At 44.2% G+C, this 27709-nt stretch overlaps 1 protein-coding gene across 7 annotated transcripts in view; it reads left to right on the top strand.

The window, feature by feature from the left end:
• Positions 1 to 27709, top strand: part of CACNA1E (calcium voltage-gated channel subunit alpha1 E) — a 3100882-nt gene that overhangs the window by 2166146 nt on the left and 907027 nt on the right. For all 7 annotated transcript variants that reach the window (XM_069641436.1, XM_069641438.1, XM_069641434.1 and 4 more), the window contains one exon: positions 13715 to 13896. In XM_069641436.1, the coding sequence (XP_069497537.1) occupies positions 13715 to 13896 (182 nt within the window). The remainder of the gene's footprint in view (positions 1 to 13714; positions 13897 to 27709) is intronic.

The raw sequence follows: 27709 nt of genomic DNA, 5'->3' as shown, positions 1-27709 counted from the left end.
CTTGCGGGTTGGGAGTGCGAGTGGCTCTGTTAAGGGGCTTGGAGGAACAGTGGCAGCCAAGACCAGGGAGCCTCATGGCAGCAGGACAAGGAGGTGCTTGGTGGCATCCAACACTGAGCAGGCAGAAGATGGCAGATATTGCCCAGGCTGTGAGTGGTAGTCGGGATCTCTTCAGCTGTTGGGGCAATTATGATCACATCACCTGCGCTGAGTGCTGTGTGCGGCTGTTGCGCGGCATAGGTTGGTAATGCAAAATGATGTCACTTTCCGGCACATAGTGGGCACCAGGCAGATGGCACCAGAGAGGCACACTGCTGTAAGGTTCACCATGCGTCTAAATGTGGACGTCTGGGAGTCATGCAATGCACATCGGCAGCGAGGTGCGCGGTCACTGATTCCGGTGCATGTGAAGGGGTCATGGCAGAGTAATCGTTGTGCTGATGGAGGACGGGCCAGGAGGACATCAAGCATGGGGACTGCAGGTGGAATCGTGACGGAAGCTAAGGAGAATCTGGCAAACATCAGGAAGCATGCCGGGTGTCCTGATGGTGGTTTGTGTGTGGCTGTCTTGAGAGAATTCGATTCTCAGCTACTGGAGTTGCTGCATGAGCTGAGGGGGGTGTCATGTCAGGAGGACTAGTGGACATTGGGTTGATGTTTGCTTGAGACTGTTGTTTTAATTATGCTGTTTTTGTTTTGTTGTGATCTCATTTCTCGCAGTTGGCAGTTACATTTTCTCCAGAGGTGCAGGGGATTAAATTAGGTTTTATAGGCCTGTTATGGAGTTTTGTATGTGTGTGCATGTTGTGTTGGTGTTGTGACCTCATGTTAGGTATATGTTATGGACTGGGGGATCTGCTGGTTGGGATTTCTCTTTTGGAAGTTTGGACATTTTGGGCCTGTTTTACCTGGACATTTCGGGACTCCGAGTCGTACACCATTTTGGGGGTTTGGACACGGGGCATGGAGTAACATTGTGTTTTCCATTTCAACTGTGTATGTTCTTTTATTTGCCGTTTTTATTTATTTGGTCTGGGCAATCTCCTTAATTGGTTGGGTTGACCTTGTCGCTTGTGAAGAGACTAACTTCTGTATTTTCCCAGAAGTATAAATATGTTCTGGAATTATTTCAGACCCTCCAGCTTATTGCGATTTTGCGATCCCGCAAAATGCCGCGAAAACGGCCGTTTTGCGCAAAATGCCGCAAAAATGGCCGTTTTGTGCAAAAACAGCATCTTTTAAAAAAATTTTTTTTTTTTTTTTAAGTAATCTGCAAAAATTACTGTTTTGAAAAAAAGAATCCTCAGGGTGCCAGGTGCTCAACTTTTTTTTTTGTTTTTATTTACACAAGAAATGAAATCACTTGCGCCCCAAAAATTGCAGCCCAATCCACAAGGGACACATGAATGGGCACATTTTATATGCGCGCCCATTCAGATGGCCTTTTTCACCTCCTTGATCAAATAAAGTGGCGTTTCTGTCAATTTAAAAGCACATCCCGCATTTCCAAGCAAGATGCACTTTTAAATGTGCAGAAATTGTAGGCAACCCTACGCGCACGGGTGTGGGGCTGCCACTGCATGACAGGGTCTTTCCTGACCCTGTCATGCATTTCTTTTAAGGTATGAACCGCTGCTGAGTCGCTTGCATTTCTGTTCCTCAAACAGGATAAAAATGCATTTTTTGGGTCACATTTTACAGCGGCAGGCACCTAGAGTGCCTGTCCCTGTGAAAGGCGCTGGGAGCTTGCAGAACACTGTCGGGAGAGCGATTCTATTCAAAGTACTCCCCATTTTGATGACAAAAATCTATCGAATGTTACAATTTGACCAATTACGTGCGGTTCTATTCGATCGATTTTTATAAATACTGAACATGTGTTGCGGGGGTGTCACCCGCTCCCCTTGTTTAGTATTTTTGGTCTAGGGTGGTTGCAGAAATGTTTTCCCCTTTTTCCTCAAAATTGGAGGCGGGGACAGAAAAAAAAGGAAAATAACGAAAAAAGGACCCTGCAGAGTCGGATCCGACCCGCGTTAGAGGGACGGATCCGACCCGCGTTAGAGGGACGGATCTGGCACCGCAGGGTTGCAGGGGAAGCTGCAGCGACCAAGCGGTTAAGTAGGGGAGGGGGTCGGGTGGTGGTGAAAGGTACATTTTGGGTTGTTTGGCTGAAGTGCAAATCAATTTGCAGCAAAATTGACTACGGTCAATTCCGCCGCAAATAATTACACTTCGTTCAAACAACCCAGAACACCATTCAAGGCAGCTGCCAGCGCACAATTTGCGCTACAGCTCAAGCCTGTGGAAATGCGCCGGTCACCTTTGAGAATAAGGTGACCTGCTCATTTCCAAAAATGGCTTGTCTAAAAATAGCATATCCTCCGTTCTTTTTTTAAATGCCCCCTCATTTGAGGAACTGGGACAAAATCTACATTTAAAAAAAAATAATAAAAATGGTTACACTATGAGAGAGAGGGAGAGTGATGGGTGAGATGTGAAGTGATGGGCAAGAAAGCAGAGGAAGAGCAGTGGGTCAGAGGGGGAAGTGCTGCACAAGAGAGCAGAGGAAGCAGTGATGCGGTGGGCCAGAAATCTGAGAGCGAGCAGAGGTACAGAAAGTAGAGGAAGCGGTTGGCCAGAAAGAGGCAGTGTGCTGCAGATTTGGAAAAAGGATGAGGGAAGAATGAGATAGAATGGGAGAAAAGATGCAAGATGCAGAAGCAGCACAAAAGAATGAAGGACTGTATATTGAGGGAGGAATTGTAGAGTGTAAGGTGTGAGTTGGGAGTATGATTTGGAGTGTGGCAGGGGCTGGGCAGTGCAGATTGTGACTTGACAGTGTGACATAGCACGTGAGTATTTGTATGACAGAGTGAGAGGTTAAGGAATGTAAGTTATGATGGAGAGTTGGTGAGATGTTTGTGGGTGTTTGGGGGATTGGAGAACATAGAAGGGGAATATTTTCAGCATTACAATTGATAATGATCAATTTAGTTAATACTATTAAATAGGCATGAACATTAAACCAGAAATGTAGCCAAATCAAACACTGTTCTGCCAAGCCAGAGACATCTGGGACTCTTCCTATTAAATTAATACAAAAGACACATAATAATGATACCCTGGCTCTCTTCTAGCCTTGCACTCTACCTATTTCCTGCAATGTGGCAATCTTACACCCTCCAGTTAATACAAAATGTCCCGCAAAAATGCCGCAATAAATAAAGGTTTGTGCCGCAAAATTTGCCATTTCATGCCGCAAAATTTGCCATTTCATGCCGCAAAATCCTGGAAGGTCTGTATTATCTCTTGGTTTACAAAGCACCTGAGAAGGAATAGTATTTAGTGAGACCCAATGAGTTAGCAGAATTAGCTTATTTAATGAATAAAGAATAGCAAAAAATAACAGATTTTTTGTTGATCAATTAATGAATTAGTTCTTGATCTTTTTAATGTGACTTTGTGACCTCTTGGTGTGTCCTTATGTCTTTGTGCTCATCTATGAGCTGGCTTGACGTGTTAATTATGTCCCTTTTTAGGCTCTTTTAATCCTCTGTTACTGTGTTTATTGTTCCTTTTCTTTGGTCCTTTTTGGGGGTTCTTTTATCCTCTTTTAGCAACCTCTTTTGGTCTCTTTTATCCTCTTTTTGTGCCCTCTACACGTGTTTCACCACTTGGATGCGGCTCCTCAGGAGTAAACATTTCATTGGATGTAATTACTAATATTATTTGATGATGTTTAGAAATTGTTGATCAGCATGTATGATCTGATGTCATGGTTTGCAATGTTGTACATTTGCCGATGCAGAATCTGATCTGAGGAAAAAAATGAAAATTATTTTTTTTGGTAAAGGTTGGTCATAATCAATCTGGTCTCATTGGGGTTTATAACATGTTAGACTTAGAAAGATTCCCCTTCAAAAAATGAGCTGTGTTTCATTAGCTTTTCAAGCACAGGTAAAACTTACCCTGCCATATTTTATAAAGGTGATTCAAGAAATAGCCAGGATTGTTCTCAATTATGCTGCTATGTCCATGTATGATCTATTTCTGAAGAAAAAACAAATTTCGAAAAAAAGAAAGAAAGTTAAAGGATGTGTATCAGCGTCATCATCAATCTGTGATGAAAAATGTAAATTGGTGATAAAAAGTGGCTTGACAGTTATGATATGATATGATATGGCATTTGTAACGCGCCTATACACAAGTAGAGTCAAAAGGGCTCTACAGTCCAACGATGTTGCCATCATGTCTTGTAGCGCTGGCTTACCTTAAGGAGAGAAGTAACTCTGGTAATTTCATCAGGCAGAGCTCAATTGTCACTGCTTGCTTGGCTGCGAGCGGCATTCTGAAAAATGGCAACCGCTATTCTAGGACTGGGCATGTGACTGCATCTTGTTGTGAACTAGCACAATGACGTCATTACGCCCGTGTTTTATTTATTTTATTTGTAATGCGCATCCACAAGGCCCATAGGCATAAGAGCGCAAGGACATACAGATAGACAAAACAGATCAGGACGGGAACGCAGGGCAAGTGCGGGCAGGAATATCTAGCAGTAAAGGAGTGTCCTACCTGTTTGAATTTCAGAAAGCTGCTACAAGCCCTCAAATCAGGCGGAAAATCCTTCCAAAGCTTGGGGACTGTGTTGGCAAAGGAGCTCTGTGTAACCATGGCCAGTCTTGCCTTGGAAATGAGCAGGGGATTTGAGTTGTTTGATCTCAGGGCCCTTCTCTCTGGCAGCCGGACCAATTTCTGAGCGAGATATTTAGGGACATCTCTGTTGAGGCATTGGTGTGTAATACAGAGTGCCCGAAAGATCACTCTCTTTCCCACTGGGAGCCAGTGGAGAACTTGTCTGGCAGCAGAGACATGGTCCGATGGTTTGAGACCCTCCACCACTCTCACCACATTATTTTGAATGACCTGTAGTCTTGCCAGTTCCCCTTTTCCAACGCCTTGAAGAAGGCTGGAGCAGTAGGCAATGCAGGCCCGATAATCGCTCTTGCGATCGCTGCACAGTTGGATCTACTAAGGAAAGGCCTAATTTGGGACAACAATTTGAAGAAATTGCCTTTGCTAGATACCAGGCCGCTGATATGCGCTTTCATGGAAAGCTCCTGATCCAGTATCACCACAGGGTCTTCACTTTGTTGACTGTCTTAATTCTGCGGCCTGCAATGTCAAAGCTTGATATTCATCCCCAAGTTTCCTTGTCTGGCCAGCAGTGCCAGCAATCATCAGCTCAGTCTTCTTGGCGTTTAGTGCTAACCCATTATCCTTCATCCAGGATTTGATGAGACCAAACACATGGTTAACAGAGATGGTATCTTTGATGTATTCCCCAGTAAGGCGGATCAGATACTGGGTATCATCAGCTTAGTTGGCATACAGGGTGCCCTCCCTATCCAGCATGTTAAAGAGGAGAGGGGTATAGATGCTAAAAAGAGTGGGGGAGCTACACGCCCCCTGTGACACCCTGCATGTCACCAGATAACTCTTGGCCATGGCCTTGTTACAGAATACTATGGCCATACGGCCAGAGAAGAATGGTTTGACCCATTTAGCCGGGTTGGGGGGGGAAACGTGGTGCCACGGAGCCTCTGTATCAGTATTCCATGGTCCTCTACATCAAAAGCGGACGGCAGATCAAATAGCTTGAGCATAACTGTACTGCCTTCCTCAATGGACCCAGTGCCACGTGATTTACGGAAACCTGAATTTTTATGACCAAGAAGATTGTGCGTTTCCAGAAAGCCCTGAATTGAATATATGCCACCCTATCCTGAATTTTGAGAAGAACCGGGATGTTTGTAATGGGGTGAAAGTTCTCCAGCAGAGCTGGGTCAAGAGATGGCTTCTTCAGAAAGGGGGAGGTCAATGCCTGTTTAATAGACCCCGGTACATTGTCCTCTTGAAAGGAGCAGTTGCCAAACTTTGTTATTATAGGCAATAACTGAGCTGCACAGGCTTTAACCGTTACTGCTGGGTAGATATCTTCCTTGCACGTAGTAGGCTTGAGACTAGCCACAATGGACGTCATTTCTGTTCTGTTTCCTCCTTCAAACAGAAAGGTGCAGCAATATGGGGATGGCGGGGAGATCATTGGTCATAGGGTCTTGCAAAGAGTCTAAGATAGTATAATTGATACAGGCATTTGCTCTGATCTTTTCAATTTTACCCCTCATTGCCTCCTGAATACTAGTGCACCATTTAGTATCTTTCACAACTTTTGTTGTGATGGGACATGGGGTCTCGAGTTCCTTAAGGATCCTAAACAGTTCCCCAGTATTAGAGGGTGCTTCGGTAACTCTGTTGTCATATAACTGTCTTTTTGCCTTGTGGATGCCAGTCTTGTACTCTTTGGCCGCATTAGAATAGTCCAATTTATTGGCCGTGGATGGCTCATTCTTCCAGTGTTGGAAGACTTTCTTCTTAAGGCACCACAGTTTCTGAATCTCATTGGAGAACCAAACTTTGGAAATAGTGGTTTTAGAAAGGAGCATTTTTTCAGGTGCCAGCTCGTTTGTTGCCTTGGTCAGCATATTGTGATAGGCTTCAGCAAGTTCATTGGCCCTAGTGAGATCAGATAGCTCCTTAAGTATAGGGAAAATGAATGGTGCTAGGGCAGTTGGCGTAAGCTTACAAATATTCCTATATTTAACCCAGTTCCTGGGGTCCTTGTTGCTTCTATACTTAGAAATGCGGGTAAAGGAAAAATGCACAAAAAAGTGATCGGACCAAGGACAAGGGGCTGTGTTGATACACTGTAGTTCTATGTTGTGTGTCTCCACCCAGTCAAATGTCCTTCCCTTATCATGAGTAGCTGATTGCACCCAGTGGGTGAAACCGAGTGCAGTCAGTGTGGTACTGGTGTGTTGAGCCTTTTTATCAATGGGGTCTCCAAAACCCAATTGAGAAATGCGTGTTTCATCATCACTCATAACTAGGCTTGATTGTTTACGCCTCTGTAGCTCAATTACGAAATTTGGACTGGAAAAATCACATTGGGAGGTTGCATGTGAAAATATTAATGGCAGTAAAGATGGAAATTGAAATTTGTGCAAATATGAAGGATATTGGTAATGGCATTGTGTATGCAAATGCTGTCATAATGGAAACATCTTTTGTTGTGTACCTTCTACATTGTGCTCTCAGAATTTGGGAGTAGCTAAGGAGCAAAAAACTATTTGTATTCTAATTTAACTAATTGTGGAGATGTAAAAGCTGAAGCTAATGCTAGTTTGTACAGAAGCAGGTGTGGCAACCTAATGGCGGAGCTAAGGAAGATTGAGATAATTGTAATGACAAGAATGGCATAGGTGTTGCCCATGGTGTCTGAAATATTAGAGTGAAATGCTGCTTTCAAATATAGCTGAGTGCGCTATCGTACAGAAAGGACCAGTACTCATTGTCTTGATTGAGATCGCTGTGGCAACTGTCCATTAGTGTTATCCATTTTAATTCTGTCTCAGTTTCTGAATTCTATTGCCTTCTCATAAGATGTCTTTGGTCATATACAGGCCGAAAAACTTAAGATCCTCAATTGTTTGATCCTGACGTTCTAACTTGTGGTGAATACCTAATGGGTTACTTGGATCCTTGGTTTTGATTTCTCTGAAATGCTCCATTATTCTTTGTTTGAGTTTCCTGATGGTACTATCAATGTAACATTTTCCACAGTGACATTTGATTCCGTACACTACACATTTTGTGTTGCAGTTTATGAAGTCATGGATCTTCTGTGTCAAGCTGTTTGATAAGTGTATCGATTTGGTGTTGTCCATTATTTGTGGGCATGATTTGCACCTGCACATGTGTGGTTTCCAAGAATGAGAGGAATATTCCATATTGATTGGATAGTTGCTGAAGATTTAGGCTTCATTGGTTTCATATAACGTGGACTTATAAGTGTCTTTATGGTTGCTGTTTTCCTAAATGTTATTGTTGGTTTGTTTTCTAATTGTCTTGATAAGGTAGGATCAAGAAGAAGAATATTCCAATATCTATTCAGTATTTTTCTTATGTTAAAGTTGTCAGAGCTGTATTTTGTCACAAGTCTGATTTTTCTTTCGTCCGATGATTTTGTTAATGTGTTTTCTTTATCCACTAGTAGTTCTGCTCTGTCTTTTTTAGTGCCCTTGTTTTTGCTGTTCTTAGTGTTCATGTCATATATCCTTGTTTTTTGAATTTGTGTTCACTATTGGCTAAGTGTTTTTTTTTAATTCAGTCTCTTCGCTGCAGTTTCTTTTAATGCAAAGAAATTCTCCATAACGAATGTTTTGTATTGTATGAGCTCGGTCATTGATCGAGGCATGAAGAATGCTGTTGCCAGCGGCTAGTTTGATGAATAGAGTCATGTGCATTTCATGATCGTGTACGTACATTTCCAAATCTAGACAGCTAATGTTCTCAGTGCTTTGTTGCATATTTATACTTTTGTAGTCAAATGACTACATAATTGATGCTGTAGTCATTTAGATTCAAATATTTCCTGTATTCCGAAAGTGAATTTTTGTCTCCATTCCAAATCATCAATTTGTTTTCTATGTAGCGACCCAAAATATTAGCACACTAAAAGAGGATGAATGAGACAAAAACAGACAAAAAAAAGACAAATAAACATAATAAACGGAGGATTAAAAAACCCTAAAATAAACCACACTAACACAGCAAGCGACTTAAGGACACACCAAGATGTCACAGAGTCGCATAAAAAAGTACAATCAAGAAGTCTTTAATTGATCAACAAAAAATCAGTTATTTTTTTGCTATTCTTTATTCATAAATAAACTAATTCTGTTAACTCATTGGGTCTCACTAAATATTATTCCTTCTCATGCGCTTTGTAAACCAAGAGATTATAATTCCAGAACTTCTTTTATTTGCCCTTCAGGTGCGGGATAATCTTTATGGGACATTTATTTCACCCAACGTTTGTGGACATGATGGCGAGGGGTTGGATTTGGAGAAGTTTGGCTATTTCCTCATCTGTGGTTGGAGAAAGGGGAAACTTGTGTTATTCCTCATTTGTTTTGTCATGGCGTTTTGTTATGTCAGGTGTACAGGTGCAATTAACTTATCATTTGGTAAGGTGCAGTGAGGTGCTGCAAGGATTCATGGTGAGGTGTTTCCTCCAACTGATAAGGTGAGGTGAGGTTTGGGGTATGTGTGAGCGCAGTGAGGTGCTGTTGTTCCACTGTTCAGTATAAGGTGCAGTGAGGTGCTGCAGGAATTATCAGGTGCAATGAGATGTTACATGGATTCATGGTGAGGTGTTTTCATCACCTGGTATAAGAATCAGTGAGGTGCTGCAGGGTGTAGTGTGGTGGTGCAATTTATTGTTGTTTGCTCATCGATGGTAGTGCAGTTATTCTGCAGGTGTGCACTGCATGTGGTTGAGTTACTTCAGATTCAGTAACACTTTATGTTGTAGTAATTTGGAGTTGGGTTTCTTTTGGGCATTACATGCGTGGGATTTTGCACACTTTTGGGTGGTTTGCCATTGGTGTTTAGATTAGTTGTGTTTGTTTGAACAGTACGAAAGGTGAGTTTTATTGGGCAGCAGTTTTCTGTTGCAGGTTAGAGTTTTTTGTTTTATTTAGTTCTGTGGGTTAAAGAGGTGCTAGTTTTGGTGTTGTTGGTGTGCTAGAACTTATGTTTTTTGGTGTGTGCGAAATGTAGTTTTCGGTTTGAGGTTAAGTTTGGTGGTTTATATCTAGCTGGTGGAAGCTTTTGACTTTGGTGGAAGGTGAACATCTTGTGTCGTTGATTATTCTTTACCAGTTTAGTTGGGAGCTTGCCTGTTTTGGGTTTATTTTGCCATTTTGGGTGGTTTGGAGTCATGTGTCTTAGGCTTTCCGGGTCATTGGGGTGTTGAGGTGGTTTTAGTGCGTGAGTTAGGTTTGTTTGGTATGTATTGTTGGTTTGCTGTTGTTGGTGTTCGACAGGATATTGGATGGTTTTGTTGTTTAGTTTTGCTCACAGGAGAGCATTTGGTTTGCGCTCAGGCGTGGCAGTTCTGTGGCTTCGAGAGTGGATGTCTCAAGCGGAAGGTTATTTTGTTTCCTTGGTGATCAGGTGTGTAGGTTGTCTTTTTGCTCGGGGCAGAGCAAAGTCTGTGCTCAGGCTTGGCAGGTCTGAGGCCCTGGGGGGGGGGCAGCACAGGGCAAAAGGAGGTTTGTTTTTTTGCAAAGATATTATCCTGTCGATCTCCTTACAGGAGCCTGGACACAGGCTCCTCTAAGTTCTGTTTATTGTCTGTAGGTACACATTGATGGGGTGACATACAAATAGGTTTGATGCACAAGCACACTGGCACATCTACGCCTTCCAGCCCCAAGATGTAACTGCCACCTTCAGAAAGCTCCAACAGTCACACACACCACATTCCATAATGACATCACTACATTCCAATAGCTCTGCAATGTAAACCCCAACCTAAGACCACAACAGATCTTAGAACTTTCTCTGTGTTTTCTTTGCACTCACATGTGCATCTAGGTGCTTGAGGTCTTTGTGCAGTGTCTCCACATGATTGCAAGATCTCTGCAGTCGTTTGAGAGCATTGCATACAGATTAGTATACCTAACATAGATGACGATTCTGCTGACAACAGAACCATCCTTAGTCTGCTACATGCCTTGGAAGGCACTTATTACCTGGTACAATACCCTAGAATACAGAAAAAACATTTTAAGATGTAACAGATTGAAGTAAACACTATACTGGGGCTGATGAACAATACCAGAATTCAAGAATGCCTAGGTAATTTTTATAGTGCTTCAGTGGACAAGTTGGATTCATCCAGAGTCTGTGGTAGGATGCTACTGTATGTAGGGGCACGGTGGGCAATGCAAACATGGCTTCCCCGTCTACCTATCTAGCTCACACATTTAAGGTCATTAACCCTGACAGGGTACTGCTGTGATGTATATCACACTTCTTTGGCCCCATGGCATAAATGGGGCACGTTTCAGTGGAAGCTATTCACATATCTGGCACAAACAGAGCTCTACTGGATTGAATCCCACACACCGGGAGTCAGCCAGCACTAAGAAGCATTATAGAAGGTAGCTCACAGTTCGATAGAATCAAACGCCGTCCAGTCAAATGGTCGAAAATATTTGATCGAATGACCATTTTATCGACAGTCAAATGGTCGGAAAAAAAAGGTTGAATTTTTGTATTTATTTATTTATATATATATTTTTGTTTGGGTTGGTAAAAAAATGTTTTTAATAAAGAAAAAGGGGGGTTGGGGGGGAAACCCACCATAAAATGTTTTTTTTTTTAAAAACACAACCATTTTTTTCGACCATTTCACTGTCGATCAAAAGGCATTCGATCCTTTTGTTTTCCACCAGATGACCTACAACCGAATTAAACCACCTACAGGGACCTGCTGGAGACCGCTTAGATCTCTGAGGACCGAATCCCTTACCAAGCAGATCTCTGGGGACCGTATCCCTTACCAAGCAAATCTCTGGGAACTGAATGCCTTACCAAGCAGATCTCTGGGGACCGAATCCCTTACCAAGAAGACCGATCACGCACACTGCAAAGAGGAGGAACAGACAACTTGGGACCTATAGCGCAACCAGAATGCTGCGTGAGGATACTTAAACTGCTGGAAATCAACAGCATTGTAGGGAGCATATTTGTCAGAGAAACAGAGCGTACACAATCATTGTTAGAAAGTTGAAAAGACACAGACAACAACACACTCCCTCCACCAGACCTCCACCTTTATAGGTCAAGCCCTCGTGACATAACCAAAACCACAAAAGATCCTTCTAGAAACAAGATGTAATGCCCAGGCCTTCCTCCCTTGTGCAGTTCATGCTGGAGTAACTGGCAAGTCCATCATCGCCCAGGTGTCTTTGACTTGCTGGTCACATGTCCTATATGCTTCTGGAAGGATCCTGCTCAAAATATTATCAGAATTGTCATTTCCCACCTTACACGTGACTGTACTTTTCCATCAACCCTGTGCAAGTTCTTCCCTCTACATCATTCCACATCATGTGACCTCCAGTGGTGTCTTTCGCATACAAGGGAGGACTCAGCAGATGTAATGTTCCAATTAATTATTGCAAATATACCCTGAAAGAAAGTGAAAACAGGGAACCATACTATACACAAATAAGTCCTTCGATGCAATAGAGTCCATTCACATAGCTGGAAAAGATCAGTTATAAGGGCTATCATAAACCGCGTGGTACCCCCCATTTGCCAATTTCCCGGCTACATGAACCGGTATGGCTTGCTAATACAATAAAAGGCACGGCAATTGCCCAGTGAGAGGGTGGAACTGTGTGACTCCCCAAATCACAGTCGCTGGTAGGGCTCTCATTATTGCGCGCTGAGAGCTCCGTCTCTCCGCCGCACCATTAAGTTTCACTTTGACCTCACCTGACATCGGGGCCCAGACACAGTGAATCTCCTACTCCCCACCCCCTCCTCGCCTTATTAAGGTGGGGAGTGGATGGCTCCACCCTATCACAGAATCTTCGTCAGACCATACCTGGGACAAGCAGCCCAGATTCTACAAAATCACTGCCACCCACTCACCTTGGAAGGCTGCACTCATCAGAAATGGCCTACATGCAATCTTAGCCTCGCCCGCCTCATCACACTATATATGGTTACACTGCAGACAGATTGCTTTTTTAAACCCCACCCCAAAGGGTCATTATCAGTGCTCCAGATAACATTTGGAAGTTGGAGTATTTTACTCCCTATTTTTTGAAGTTTGGAGTAAAATGATTTTTCAGGGAGTACAAATGTCATTTGAATTCCCAATGAGAGTATTTTATAAGTGGGAATAATATTTTGTAACAAGAACATTTATTTTCTGTTTTGTAATTCTTTGCACCTAGTTATTGATGCATATTGAGAAATACAGGTCTAGTTCTTCTGATCAGGCTGTTATAACAGTAGTTTCTTCCTGTAGCACCACACGCATTACTTGTCCAAAATATCCATGGAGCTGTATGGATGAAAGCAGGGGCACAACGTCTGTTTCCCTATTTTAATTTTTTCGGTGTATTTCCTATTTTTAGAGAGTAAAATTGGCTAATACCCCCCCTTATCGGTAGGGCTAGTCATAATACCTTTATAGACCACACCCTCCGGCCATGTCTGGAGTTATAGGCTGTTGAATGCCCTTGCTTGGTTTGAGCCTTTAACTCAAGTCTTCAGGGTCCATAACTGCAGGTAGAGCTCTTGGACTAGGTCTACAAAGCTTAATTATGAACTGATGTTACATGTACACTAAATATGACATCAGCATCGCAATATTGGCCTGGAATGAACTGGCCCAATCTCTATTTTATCCATCGGATGACAAACCACCATAAGCAATGATCACAATGAATTTATCAGCTAAGCTAGCAACAGTGATTGTGGACTGTGGGATGAACCAAACTCTTTATTTGATCTGATTGCAAGCTGGACCTTTTATTTGCATATTGGAGGACTGTAATGTTAAACTGATGGCTCAAAAAAAATATAAGTAACACGAACTACAATGAATATTTGATTTGTACATGTGATACAAGTACTGTGTTCTAATGAAAAATCAATTAAGACATTTAAAAAAAGGAAATCACGTGATGAAAGTTTACAGAGGGAAAGGAAAAAACAGGGAAATAAATATGCACCATATGTTCTCCCTGGTATTGTGTAATGAATGTAAACTTTATACCTGCAGGTGAGCTGGACGAGATAGACCCCCCTCAGCCATGCGGAGTGCCACAATGCCCACCAGGGTACGAATGCAGTAAATGGATTGGCCCCAACGATGGGATCACCCAGTTTGATAACATCCTGTTTGCTGTGCTCACTGTCTTCCAGTGTATCACCATGGAGGGCTGGACAACAGTACTGTACAATGTAAGTACGGGAAGGGGTGGCTTCATGGATGAAGGGAAGTGATGTACCACTTTTGGGTGAGGGGTCGATAAGGGTGCTATACAACATGTCTTTTGGGGGTTTATGGTAGTGTGGTGTTGTATGATCTCCTTAGGTACTGAATGCAGATGCTGGTATTACCTTCTTCTGAAACCTTTGTGCACTGGATCACCTTTTGAGCATCTATGGTTGAGAGCTGTATGATATGAATTTAAATTGCACTCTCACACATAGGTTTATCGTAGAAATGCATCCAGTGAAAATGTCACGAGGAGCTTTCACAAGCCAACGGGTCAGGCTGCCCTGAGACTTACAAAATGATCGCAAACAGAGGTGTTTACAAAGAGAAGATCAAAGTATTCTGGCTTTCTTTCACTAACTACGTTGCATTATTCATCTTGTTGTGCCAGAATGAATAACCCTTTTACCCTTTCAGCGCATTGAAAACAAAAAGAGTTTCTGGAATCTCAAGACCATGTCGTACAAGGAGCATGAACGTGGCTTTTGAACAGGTTATTTGGCATTATGAAATGCAAAAATGTAATCATGTGCTTCACCCTCAACGAATATGATTTCCTACCACACACGATACAGGTTTTCCCTTTGGCCATATAGTAGTCAGGGCCATCTATGCTGGCACAGTTTCACATTTGCACAAAGCTTGTGGGGCTTACTTACGAGATAAACAGGCTTGCAGACAAATGTACATTTAAAAGGTATGTTATTTCTTACACGTGACAGGCCTTACATGTGATCACATGCATGCAATAATCGGTATTCCCCCCACCCCACCCAAAAAGCAGAGACATTGGGAGAGAATTTGGCACAAGGGTTTCTAAAAGAATTATTTCAAGCAGCTGGTCGCCTAGCCCAGTTGCTTTATTTAACACTTCAAAGAAAAAGTCTCCATTTGATTCAAGATTTATTACAAGATATGCAGATTCCAAACGTGTAAGGGAATGGCAAAGAGTTTCAGAAAATCACCTTTGATAAATCTTCATAAGCTCTTAAATGTAAAGATCCCCGTATAAAAAGCTAACCTCGAACGTCGGATCTGCATAAAGCAAAGTGAAGTCTGGCAGTAGAGTTTTCCAAGGTACCAATATAACTGTGATGAAATGACTACTGCTCTGCAGTTGCACAGGGAAGAGTAGGTAGTGGCTAAACCACATACTCTGCCACACGCTACTACTAAACCAGCGATGATCCCAAGCATTAAGCCGACAGGTCCACCTCCTTCGCCTCTTTTGGCAATGTGGGCCAAGGGCAGGCAATAGGCACAGCCCAGCATGTGTACCTCCTTCGCCACTTTTGCCAATGTGGGCTAAGGGCAGGAAATATTTTAAAGGACAGGTATGAGCTGATAACAGTAGCAAGACAAACAACAAGAGCATGATGGAACCAAAATAAAAGAATGTCCAATCAAGGTACTATAAAACAGGGACTTTAATTAAAACAATTAATGCCCAAATCTCATTAAAACACCAAAGACTCACCGCTCTAAAGGAAAAACAGAGAATGTAGACATTGAGAAGAATAGGCACTCATGGTTGTGTGGCAAGCCAGAAGGAGGACTGGGGCCAGAGGACATGGTGTCAAAGAGTTGTATTGAACTTAAAAGAAATCGCCTCTCTAGCCCAATTACTAAATGGAGAGTTCCCTTACTAACAAATGATGCTAAGATGCACGTCATTACTCAAAATAAAATAATAGTCCTCAGCCCAAACCTACCTTCTAAACTAGCCATACCACTTACAAAAAATATAAATGAAAAACTAGGCAGCGTGCCCTGCCCTCAGAGTTGTTCACCCCAATCTCTCTTGGGTCTTCCAGGAATTCCTCCTAGTTTTGGAACCAATGGTTATGCGCCTCAAACAATTCTCCCTGGTTTAACAGTTATTACAAAGTTCCAAAAGTTTCTCCCAATTAAAGTCTCAAGTTCTTGAAAAGACCAAACGTCTGAGTTGCTTTAAGTGGAGGGATATTTCCCTGATCCCTCTCCACCACTTGGGTTGGATTCTCTGCACTTAGTCACTTCTTGGAAGCTCTGTTTTCACTTGTGTTATTGGGCCCCTCTGGTTTCCTTAGGTCTCTCTGCCCCAATGTCTCGCTGGAGTATTGGTAACTCCTCTTTCCGTATGCCTCTCTTGGGCCTTGGGAGTTTCTGTAAACCGCTTGGCTGATTACGTTATTCAGGTTTTTTGGGCTTCTGTAACCCTTATTGTTACTTGGTTCGTTCTCTCTCTCTAGGCCTTTATGACCCTGGTTTAGGGTTAGGGTAATCCTTCCTTCTCCTTTCATCCTCTCTTCTCTCTGCATCCCTCCATTCTGAGCAACCCAGGTACATTCTGTCACAGGGTCTGCTCCAGTGTGGTGCCTTCTGATCAGTAGCTGTGGCGTTCTCCATGGCTTTCTGGTCTCCCAGCTGGTATACAAGTGGGTTAGATGTTTCTCTCGATTCAGCATTTCTTGCTTCCTTGGCTCTCCCATTGAGAGCAGAGGATGTGTTCCTCCCTCGCGTCCTAGTTTTGGCAGGGGTTATCGGGCGCGGGGCCCACCTCATCCGCTGCATGGTCACGCCTCTGGGTAAGGCCTGCATGTCTTTGCCTGGTCCTTGCTGATTCTGTGTGGCTTTCTGTCGGATTGGCAGTGTCTCTTGTTCTCCCCCGTCTCTGTGTCACAGCTGGCTCTTCTATGTAGCACGCTCTGCCCCTCAATGATGTCCCCACGTCGGAGGCTCGCCTCTGCGTAGGGTTCCTCCTCCTCCATTCAAGGGTGATTGCACCTTTATTCTCGCTCCGTGACCAAAAAGGGGTGTGTTGATTATGTTCAGCTGTCAAACCCACAGAGAGACCAGCATTGTCTTGAGCCAAACATCTAAAGGCACTTTCAATATTATTTTGAGTCCCACAGCTGAATGTAAAATCAGTTCCCATGTATGCAGATAATGCTTTAGATGTAGGGAGTTCCCCATGGGATTGGGAGTCCTCGTCCCCTTGAGGGGAGTCACTCCCAGTAAGGTCCCAATTTCCCAAACCCCTAGGGAGGGTGTTGCTGAGTGGGCTCGCCTCCCTTGCCTCAAGAAGGGACGAAAACACCAGATTCGTCACAGTTGATAAACAGGGGTGTTTAGGCAAAATCTTTCAGCAGCAATGTCAATGTTCAAGGTTATGCCATGAAAAGATAAAACAGGGGGGGTCTTAAAAGTCACTATGATCAGTAATGTTGGACCAAGGGGACAGGACCTCTTAAAATGCTTTTTGGATCTTGTCCTTGGGTCTCAGCAGCATTGGCACAAGCTTATAGGACCTTCCTGAGTAAATTGGCATGGGGTTGGCGAGCTGGTCAAATGGGTCCAACAGCAGTCTAGTCCAAGCAGCTGTGAGTGGCACAAAAAAGCTTTGGACAGGTAGGCAATGTCCATGTTGGTTTAGCTTGCAAGCAGATAGACCAGGGAACCAGGGCACAGAGCTATTTCTTGACTTCTGGGTTGCTGGCATGCCCAGTCCAGGGTCTCCAGGAACAAGGGGAGTCCTTTTGTCTGCCTGTTCCAACCGGGACATTTTGTAGAGGGCACTTGAAGAGGTTCACTCACCTGCAGTGGAAGGGTCCTGTGCACCTGTGCATCAGTTGCACTAGGTCCTGTCCACATAGCAGTTTCAGCCCAAATGCTCCATTGGTTTTGGGTAGGGAGCAGAGCTTGCCACTCTTTTGGAGCCATCTGTCTTCACCTCTATGGCATACGACTTTGGAATAGACTGCATTTCCAACAGAGTTCCATTGAATCCTTTTTCTTCTGAGAGTTCAAATATTACTAAGCCAAGGAGGGGGTTTCCTTTCTTATGAAGGCAAAATGCCACTGGGGATTGGTCTGAAGCAAGACTGCTGTAAGGGCTCCAATCCATCATGTTGTAACATGTGCAATCTCCCTTCTGACATAACACCTAGACTGCCTTGTCTGCAGGAAATGGAGAGGGACAGGACGTTGCAGAGATCCCTAGCAGAAACCAAGATGGTGGAACCTCTCTCCCAGCCAACCTCTCTTCTCTGGCTACTTTAACTCTGTCCCCTTACCGTGTCTGCTGATTCAAAGGGACTCCAGTGGTGGTCAGCACCATGGTATGTGAGAGTGTGTTTGTTATGTCAGAACAGCCTTTGAAACACATATGCCATGGGACCCACAGGGAGAGTTCCCGTGTTCTCAGGATGCTTCCCTTGCCACAAACCACATACTGCAATCCTGTCCCAAAATTATAAAATCATTGCAATATAAGCAAAATCTGGTGTTATTAACTTGTAAATAAAGTACTTATGTAGGCAAAGAAAAGAAGAAAATATTGCAAAAAATAATTCACTTTCATTATCTCAAATATATGTGCATCTTCTAAATCACACTTTCCATGATTACTGCTTCCTCGTCTACTTTTTTTGAAAATGTTCCTCTCGATTGAAAGTTTAACTAGATTCAGTAGCTTCATTGTTAATTTACTGAAACTCCTCTGAATTATCTTCATCAGCAGCAGTTACCAGGTTTCTCATGGCGACACACATTTGAGAACAACAAATATTTAATTGTATGGCGGATACGTCATGAATTTTGGCTTTGCCAATGCTGCTTATAATCTTGGTGATTTTTGAAAACCATACACTACAAACTGAATCACTTGTAGTGACACTGAATGTTGTCATATTAGGCACAGTGACATTAAATGATTGCTCGGGATCACACACTTTGGTTACGTCATGAAGCTGGGATTTGATCCAAGTCTGGAGTTAAGGCACTGGGCCACATATCTAACCATCTTTAGTCAGTGATCGAAGTTAGCGGGAACGGTCGCGAGCGGTGTTCCACTACTTTTATTTTTTATTTTTTGGATGGTCCTTATGTTGGCCGCCATGGTGTTGAGATTTCCTTTGTGCCTTTGTGTTTCTTGGTAAGGGGCACCACTCCGGTAAGGGGAGGGAGCAGCCTGATGGTGTGAGGCACCTGTAAGGTGGACCCCTGTAGAGCAGGGCACTGTTCTTGAAAAGAAAGCATGCAAGCCCAGTGCCACGCCTAGGCTCCAGCATAGGAGTGCCTTTGCTCGAGGAGAAATGTCTTTGGCTGTGGCTCTAAGCCTGTGGTAGCACTCTGTCTAATTGGAACCTATTCTCGTCCACATTTATTGAAAGTACAGCCTTTCGTGTATGACACTCATTTACCCCCTTACATCCAAAATCAAACAGTCTGTAAAGTCCAGTAAACCACTCACATGGTTGGAAATGCAGTTTGCCACCATTTGTCTCCAAGAATCTCCCTTTCTAATGATAGGTTTGGTCTTAGTATAGACATTTTCCCCCAGTAATCAGGTATCGCAAACCTAGGTGTTTCTCCATGGGTGTGGCCCATCCATGTTAATGAGCCATATCTTTCACTTGGCCCATCTGTGTTAGGGAGACTTACTTCGGATTTAGCCTGGCTGTGTTGTTGAGCCAATATTTCACTTAGCTTAGCAGTGTTAGGGAGCAATATATTGCACGAACGGATCGCGGGGCACAGGAAACACATCATCCCTGGAGGAACCTGTGGGGGTGGTATTTTCTACACACCAGAATGTACAACAGGGGAAGAGATATGTGGCACAGTCAGAATGCCTCGCCATGTACCACATTCAGATAGACATGTGAAGATTTGCCAATGTGGCACATTTAGATAGAAGTGTGAAGATTGAGATAGAATTGTGAACATTAGCCATGCTGTATATTTAGATGGATTTGTGAACATTAGCCATGCATCACACTTTGATTGTGAAATTAACCAGGTGTATCACTAGATAGAATTGTGAAGATTAGCCATGCGGCACACTTAGATAGAATTGTAAAGGTTAGCCATGTGGCACACTTAGATAGAATTGTAAAGGTTAGCCATGCGGCACACTTAGATAGAATTGTAAAGGTTAGCCATGCGGCACACTTAGATAGAATTGTAAAGGTTAGCCATGCGGCACACTTAGATAGAATTGTGAAGATTAGCCATGCGGCACACTTAGATAGAATTGTAAATATTAAGCCACATGTCACACTTGGATAGATTGTTGAAGTTTAGCAGTGTAGCACATTTAAATAGATTTGTGAAGATTAAGCCACGCATCACACTTGGATAGATATGTGAACATTAGCCATGCATCACACTTAGATTGTGAAATTGACCATGTGTATCACTATATAGCCATGTCACATTAGATAGAATTGTGTAGATTAGCCACATAGAAGAACTTAGAGTAGCCAATGTACTAACCACCTCGCTCCTGCTTCCTTCAACACACCACCCAAATACTATACACACCCACTGGGCTAGCCAACCTATGTACAAACACACACCCAACACTATTAAGACACGCTTTCAAACAAACAACCGCGGACACTGGACCGTACCCATATGGATGCAACAAGCCAGTGCGCACAACCTTAAATACCAGCCAATCTACACATAAAACACACAGACACACTCCAACATAACAATCACATAGAATATACCCCAGGCATTGGGTGGTCCTTATTCATACGGATACAACAAGCCAATGCCCGCAACCAACCATCTGCAAGCCAACACACACAGACGCAAGTTTCTCCTTAGGTGGACCTATCCTATTACTCTACCCACACTAACCAACCCCGTCCTCTTTCTTGCGGAGCCACGTGAGTGCCTGGAGACTGGCCTTGGGTGGTCCCTGTGGGGGTTGCCTACTGTAATCAGTTGTCCCAGACTTGACAGTTCCCTGCCCTTGATACTAAGGGGCGGGACCTGACTTCAGGTTGACACAGATGCATATCAGAAAGGTGTTGGTTTTCCTATCCCCTTTGTCAGCTCTGCGGCCAAGCCTCTCGCAGACCTGCTTCAATTAACTTCTCATCAGTAGGGCAGACAAAGGATAGGGCGGATCCATGGAGTCTTTGTCCGTTAATGGGGCTGGACATGGCAGAAAGGTTTTGCCTTCCCCCTTCATGAGATGCTTTGATGTACCCATGGCTGTGACATTCCAGCTGAACAGGAAAGGAGGACTGCGCCTCCAGGCTATGTCCACCCAGAGTACACGTGACTATGTGTTTGTAGTGTGGCGAGCATAGGAAAATGTGTTTGGATTAGCACCACACATTTTCAATAGGTTAATCTCCCATCATTCAATTTCATTACAAAATTTCCAAAAAGCCCAGGCGGGTGCACACTCCCCGTGTTGATGGTCGAATTCCTCACAACTGTGGACACCCGTTTTGTTGGAAGTAAGATCCTAAAACCATGTATTTATGGTTCAGCTGCATCGTATATAAGGCGAGATCGATCCTTGCATGTCTTGTGTATTCCTAGTGGCTTAACCACAGTTGAGCATCCTTTTCGTGGAGAAAGGCCAGCAATCCCATCCACATCTTCCTGTGAGAAACCAAACACCTTTGCTTGACTTTGTATATGTCTACAAGTCACGTTTGCAGTTTCAAGGCATCAAATGATCCCGTCAGAAACGCATATCAAATATAGATAAGTACCAACACTGATTCATTGTATGATTGCCACAGAAAGAAATGCCATGTAAAGCCTAGCAGGGCAGAGAGGGAAGATCTCCATAAGACTTACACAAAGACTTTATCAGACGGTTCCTCTCACTTGGAGCTGTGTGCACACACCTTCAACAGTGGGGAACGAATACTACTTCCACTCAAATTTGAACATTCACAGACTGTCTGTTGCAAGGATTTCAAAAATAATGTTAGTACACCATCCGCTCCCTAGCCCGGGTTATTTTATTTATATTTTTAAAGACACTATCCTTATTTAGTGCAACATCTTGCACAAAATTGATACACAATAACTGACATCTTGCGGGGTTGAGAATGATTTCATAATTTCCTGGATACGTTCAGAGCTAATTCACGCCATGAGTAGAGATGACTGTGGCACGGATGGGTGTAGCCAAGGAATATCTCCTCGGGGAGGGGCGTAGATGGGAGGGCGAGGAAGGAAAGGCTGATCTGCTTTATTAAGTCGATAAATATCTGAATGCCATTGGAATTATCCTAGCAGTCCTTCAAGCAGCAACATTCCACCTGCAGAATAATGTGGTCCTACCCTTTTTTCTTTCAAAACGTTGGTGGGACTCTCTGCCATTTGCATTTCAGTACCCCATATGCCGATTTTAGGGGTCAGTGCCGCAACCACATTTTCCCCTGCCCTGATGTCCCCTTCCCTAGACAATTCCTCGTGGCCTTCCCCTTATAGGTCCCCCCACACATGGAGTTAGCTGTACGCGGGCCCCCTTCTGCAACCCTTGTTCCATGACTTCCAGCTCTATATGGTGTCTTCCATTATTTCCGTACATGTGGCATGCTGAGTACCAGCATCCCCCCAATGGTATTTGAATGCCGCCATCTTCCTGCTGGCATTCAGACTTCATACATAGGAAGAGGGAGGAGTAATGGATCATCTTTTGTGGTGAGCGAGGTTTGTATTGCCTCGCCTTCACCCTGCTTGAGAGTGGAAGCTTTTGACCGTTGAGGATGTCACGTCTAATATGCTAAGAGAGGAAGGAAGAGGTTGTACAATGTCATTGTAGAGGAAAGGGATGTGTCACTGAGTTGAGAGTTGAGGTGAGGAGAGAGGCGAGGAGAGGACAGTAGAGGGTGGTGTCATCGCCTCGGAAGCAAGAGCTGTTTAGTTTTAGGGAATACGAAAACAACATCAGCCACTATGAAGTTGGTTCATTTGGTAAGTCAAATCAAAGGCAGTCCTGGCTGATTAGCAGGATAGGATACGTCCAAGCTTAGTACGTGAACCTACTACCATGGCCCCCGGAGCCAATGGCGCCCCAGGAATTTTTCATAGGGGTGGCTTGATGAGGTCACTGGAAATCTTTGGGTGGCACACCAAAACAAACACCTAAGAGGCAGGTGGGCTGGTGGGGGGGGGGCAGCGTTTTTTTAAATGGTGGCCTTGACCCCCCCCTTGGTGGCACCTCTGGCCGCAGCTCAAGTGAATAGATAGCACCTGAACCCATCCTTACACGCCAGCAGTCCCAAGGCAAGAGATCCTCCCGACAGAAGGAGAGAGGTGGAGACTTTTTCTGGGTTGCTGAATTCTGACCGTGTGAAACAGCTTGGAGGGCAACTTGCGTTTCTCGAGGACCTGTTAATCTGTTTTTGGGGCAAGGTGTATTGTTTCTGGCCAGCATTGCTTCAAAAACGCATTGTGGTATAAATAGCTATACTAACAGTGATGTCCAGCTGTGATAATAGTATTTTCACTCAAAGTGCTTTTGATCAGTCCAATCTTTGTGCTCGGACATCATTGAAATTGTAGGGCATAAAGTAAACTTTTTCATGTGACCTGCAACATTAGGTCAAACAGATAAGCTATCTCCACAACTTGCATGGCCAGATCTCCTACTGAGCTAAGGCGTAAGGCTGAGTCATGCATGGTCGGGTGTCGAATTCTGCTAAGGCAAACCCATCTCTGCCGTCCCTTCCTGACCCATTCCTTACACACCCCACCAAACCCAGGACCACCCCTCACTTTTCATTGCACAAACTCCTAATCCTCACAAGCTGCACCACACACCCACCATCACTCCAGACAAGAGTAACAACAGCAAAAAGCTGAATCACTAATAACACACCAGCCCCCGCCCACAGACATTTACTCACAACCAACCACGTTGTGACAGACCACAAGGAAAAATCAGAAAGTTGTTTGACTCTGTCCCCAACACACACATTGACCAGATCTCTCCTACTTGCACACACCACCACAGAAAACTAAGTAGCACCCACTGCTCCTGAGGCCTTGGCACTTTCTTGCAAACAGTTATCCTGGTTCCCCTGGTTCCCATGAACCACATGTGACCAGCAAGGCCTACCTCTTACTGAATCCCTAGAGAGGCCCTCATCTCCCTCTTTCATCGAACACTGTGCTGATCACCAATTTCCATCATGTGTAATGACACTCGACCCACTGAACACTACTTGAGCCATGACTCATCAGATACGACAGACACCATCAGCCTCCCCCATCACTCACCTAGACTCAGAGCAGCAAGCACATACAAACCCCCATACAATGAAAAGCCTAACCAATTCCCCACTCCTACACATTCACAATGGCAACCACACCCTGTACACCAACCACCTAGACACTGCTAACCAAACCTGACAACCACATGCTTCCAAACCACAAACAAGATACAACCACATGATTATCTCCATGCCCAAAGTCTGCCAACCAAGGTCTACAGATATGGCTCACACCTCATGTCTTCAGCCTTTAATGCAACATTTATAAAGCACGTAAACAACCTCACTCACCAAAGCCCATCCACCCTATCATTAAGCATCCTCTGTGGATCTAAACTCAACAAATCTTTGCACAAATGTTCCACCCAGAACACCCACTCTACCTCAGTGCTCACCTCATGGCTCAAATCACAACCCACAAGCATACATCTAATAAACCCGATATACCCAAAGCTGTACCACTACAGACCCAAACACACAAGAAGCTCCCTGCTCACCTGCAAACCACTGTATCCCTTCGAAATACAAACAAGTACACTTGACTCCCTGATCTCCTCCCCTACTTCCTAAGCATTGGAAATGATCACTGCAGTCACGAGCCACTCCAAGTTCTTCCTTTCAAGACACTCCTACTGACAGACCATCAACTAAAGAAAACACCACATCTGCCCCCAACATGTCCACAGTATCAAAATGATTACTCACGCTGAATCCTATTCAACGCTTTATACACACACACAACCCATTTCTAGCTAACTGCATTCAGTCTCATCACACATTTGCCTCCTTCTACTCTTTACCTTGATAGCAAACACATACCAGTTCCAAATAGAAGCAGCAGTACTCACTCGCATTCGACCCAGTGACCAACCTTTCCACACTCAGATCATCCTCGTCAACCAGTTCCACGTTCAACATTTATACATAGGTTTTCACTGTTCTGCACCAGCAGCCGCAACACAAATTACACCTTTGGTTGTTAGAGTGCACACTGCAATATGTCGACCTTGGTTTGAAGCTTTTTGTGTTTTCACAGCATCAACACTAAGGCATATGATCTAAGGCATGGTCTGATGCAAATGTTTTTTCTAGTCTTTAACTGGTGATGACAGTGATTAACATTATCATGTAGCGGAGCTCGGTCAATAAAGGCTCACACACCCCTTTAGGAGGACCTATAGCTGGATCGCCTCGGAAGCTCACGCTGCATGCGACTTCACGGAATGGTATTTGGCCACGCCCCCAAACAGTGCAGCCAAACTCATAATGAGGCCCTGTGTGTCACAAGCTTTTCTGCCTTTAACTTTGGTTAATTCTTCACCACAAATAGCGCACTCTGTTCTAGGCTTCTAGATACCCTCATAATTTGTACTGCATCACATTTTCGATGTAGCACAGCTATGGCTGATGGCAGCTGTATTCCAAAACATCTGAAGAGGCAAGGGTTTTGCCCTTAGACCACTCTGCAGATGCGTGGGAGTAGGATTTCAGTGGTTGGTGAGAGCCTGGGGTGCCCTTTGCAAGAGGTGTAGCAGACAATGTGTCACGCCTTCCAAAAATTCTTCATAAGGGGATGAGGAAAGCACTTCAGCATTGATGTCCTCTACATCTGTCTTGTATGGGTCGGGTAAAGGTGGTGAAGATGTTGAAGATGTTTTACACAGTAGTTATTCTTTCGGTAGCGATGCCAAAATCCTTTCACAAGCAGCTCAATAAAAGGAAAACTGGCTTCCCCGGCAAATGAAGAGCAGGAAGGGAAAGGGGAGGGCTGCAAATTCTGGATTTCGGGCTATATCCTTTGTCCTACTTAGCCAAGCAGGGAGCAATGTGGTTTTTATGACCCTCCTCAAGATCTCGCCTCAGACGTGATAGCAGTGAATAGATTAAATTGATCAACCCGCACTATGATGCAGCATGGGTATTCTGCTTTGCAAGTTTTGTTTTTTTATTAAGCAAGATACCTCCCCTAAACATCTCCCAGGGAACAGAGGGAGATACTGAATCCAGAGGACCCTCTACCGGCTACAGAACTGGTACCCAGCAAGCACACAGGGAGCCCTGATAGGCTCTGCAGCAAGCTTCCTAGGTGGGAAATGCCAGAAACTCTCTGAACCAAACCCAGGACACGGCAGCTACCTGCAACACTCTCGTCAGCTTTGGGCTGACACAAGCCCAGTGAAGAAGCTATGAGGAGTGCAACGACAAGCATCCACCGACATCCGCCTTAAAGGACATTTTTGAGCCAGTCGAGCCCCTCGAGTTGAAACCAACTGCACCGCTGACTGTTGCTATGCCGCAGTCGCTAAAGCCGTCGGAGAAACCTTGACCATTGCTTCTGAACCACTGACCAGCACTGAGGCAACGAAACCTGACCTGAGCCGCCGTGTACGCCAGCCTGCAGCCATCCGTCCGTCTTCGCTCGCCAAACTGCCTGCTGCCTGATAACCGCAGCTGTCTCCCGTCTTGAACTCTGTCGCAGAAGCTGCAACGCACCCTGAAACTGACTCGACCCTGTGGAGCACCAAGAACTCCTACAGCACAAGGTTAATTGTGGTTTTGTCCCCCTGATCTTTCTCTGAAGGCTCCTGGTGGCATTGTATGCCCCATTGATACTTTTGTGTTAAAACCAAATATTCTTGAACTATTGTGATTATTAACTATAACGACTACCCTCCCGTCAGTATTCAGAGTGCATTCCTTTTCCTTCTTTGAAACCATCTGTCCTCTGCATTCCTTTACACAGTGGGCTGTATTTTGTAGTGTGCAAGAACTGTCTGTTGTGATAATGTAGATATTTTTATACAACCTTGACTGGACAGTCCCTTTCATCGTTGGGTAATAATTGTATTTTTCGCTGTGTTACAACATAACACTGATCCACAACCTTTCAGAGATAAGCCTGCCGTGACGTCCACATTACCAAATTTGGGCAAGGAGGTTTATAATGTGCTTGTGTTTCCATTCTGTTTGGATCCCTTCTGGTGTACTAGAGGCGTTGGGCCGATTGATGGTTTAGAAACCGATATTCATGCCTGCACCACTGTAGAGAAGCCCCTCAACACTCAGAACAGAAACAATAAAAGCCCAGCACACCTCTTGCAAGAAGAACAACATTTTATTTCCACAAAATAATTTTGGCAGAAGGTTGCACAGCAGCAGAGCTCTTTGCTGGCGCATCTCTGCTGCTGTGCAACCTTCTGCCAAAATTAGTACGAGCAATGGTTTATAAAGACACACGTGTCATCAGTTACGTAATTTACAGACGGTACAAATTCATATGGCTGGTTGGTGGGACCCTAAACAAAGGATGCATGCTCCTTATGGGATGCCAGGCCATTTGTCCCAGTCTCGCTGTCCATCTTCTTCCATGTGGGCTCCTCCTCATACGTCAGCAGACACGAAGTTGTGATTAATTGCTTGTTACCAAAAGAAAAACAATACATTCTTTATCTATGACCTAATGTGCACCTGGTACTGCAGACCTGGGCTGAGAAGAGACCTTGAGGCCATCCCTTCTAACTAACCACAGCTCAACTTCAGACACGTTGACACCCTCCAAAAGCTTCCCACCCTCATTTTGGCTATAATGTTTTATCCCTCCCGGCACCTCACAGCACAAATTACGTGAGCTAGGGTGATGGCAACTGGTCCCTGCTTTCTGATCTTTTCTGATCAATCGTGGGCCTAACAGTTTTGTGGTTGGTGGTCTGGGACTGGCTGGTACTTTGGAATGCCAGGGGTCTTGGGGTGGGGGCCT

Source organism: Ambystoma mexicanum, chromosome 1q (genome assembly GCF_040938575.1).
Source record: "Ambystoma mexicanum isolate Mex_15411 chromosome 1q, UKY_AmexF1_1, whole genome shotgun sequence".
Lineage (NCBI taxonomy): Eukaryota > Metazoa > Chordata > Amphibia > Caudata > Ambystomatidae > Ambystoma > Ambystoma mexicanum.
The sequence above is the reverse complement of the archived record's forward strand: the minus strand, read 5'-3'. Positions and strand labels throughout refer to the sequence as shown.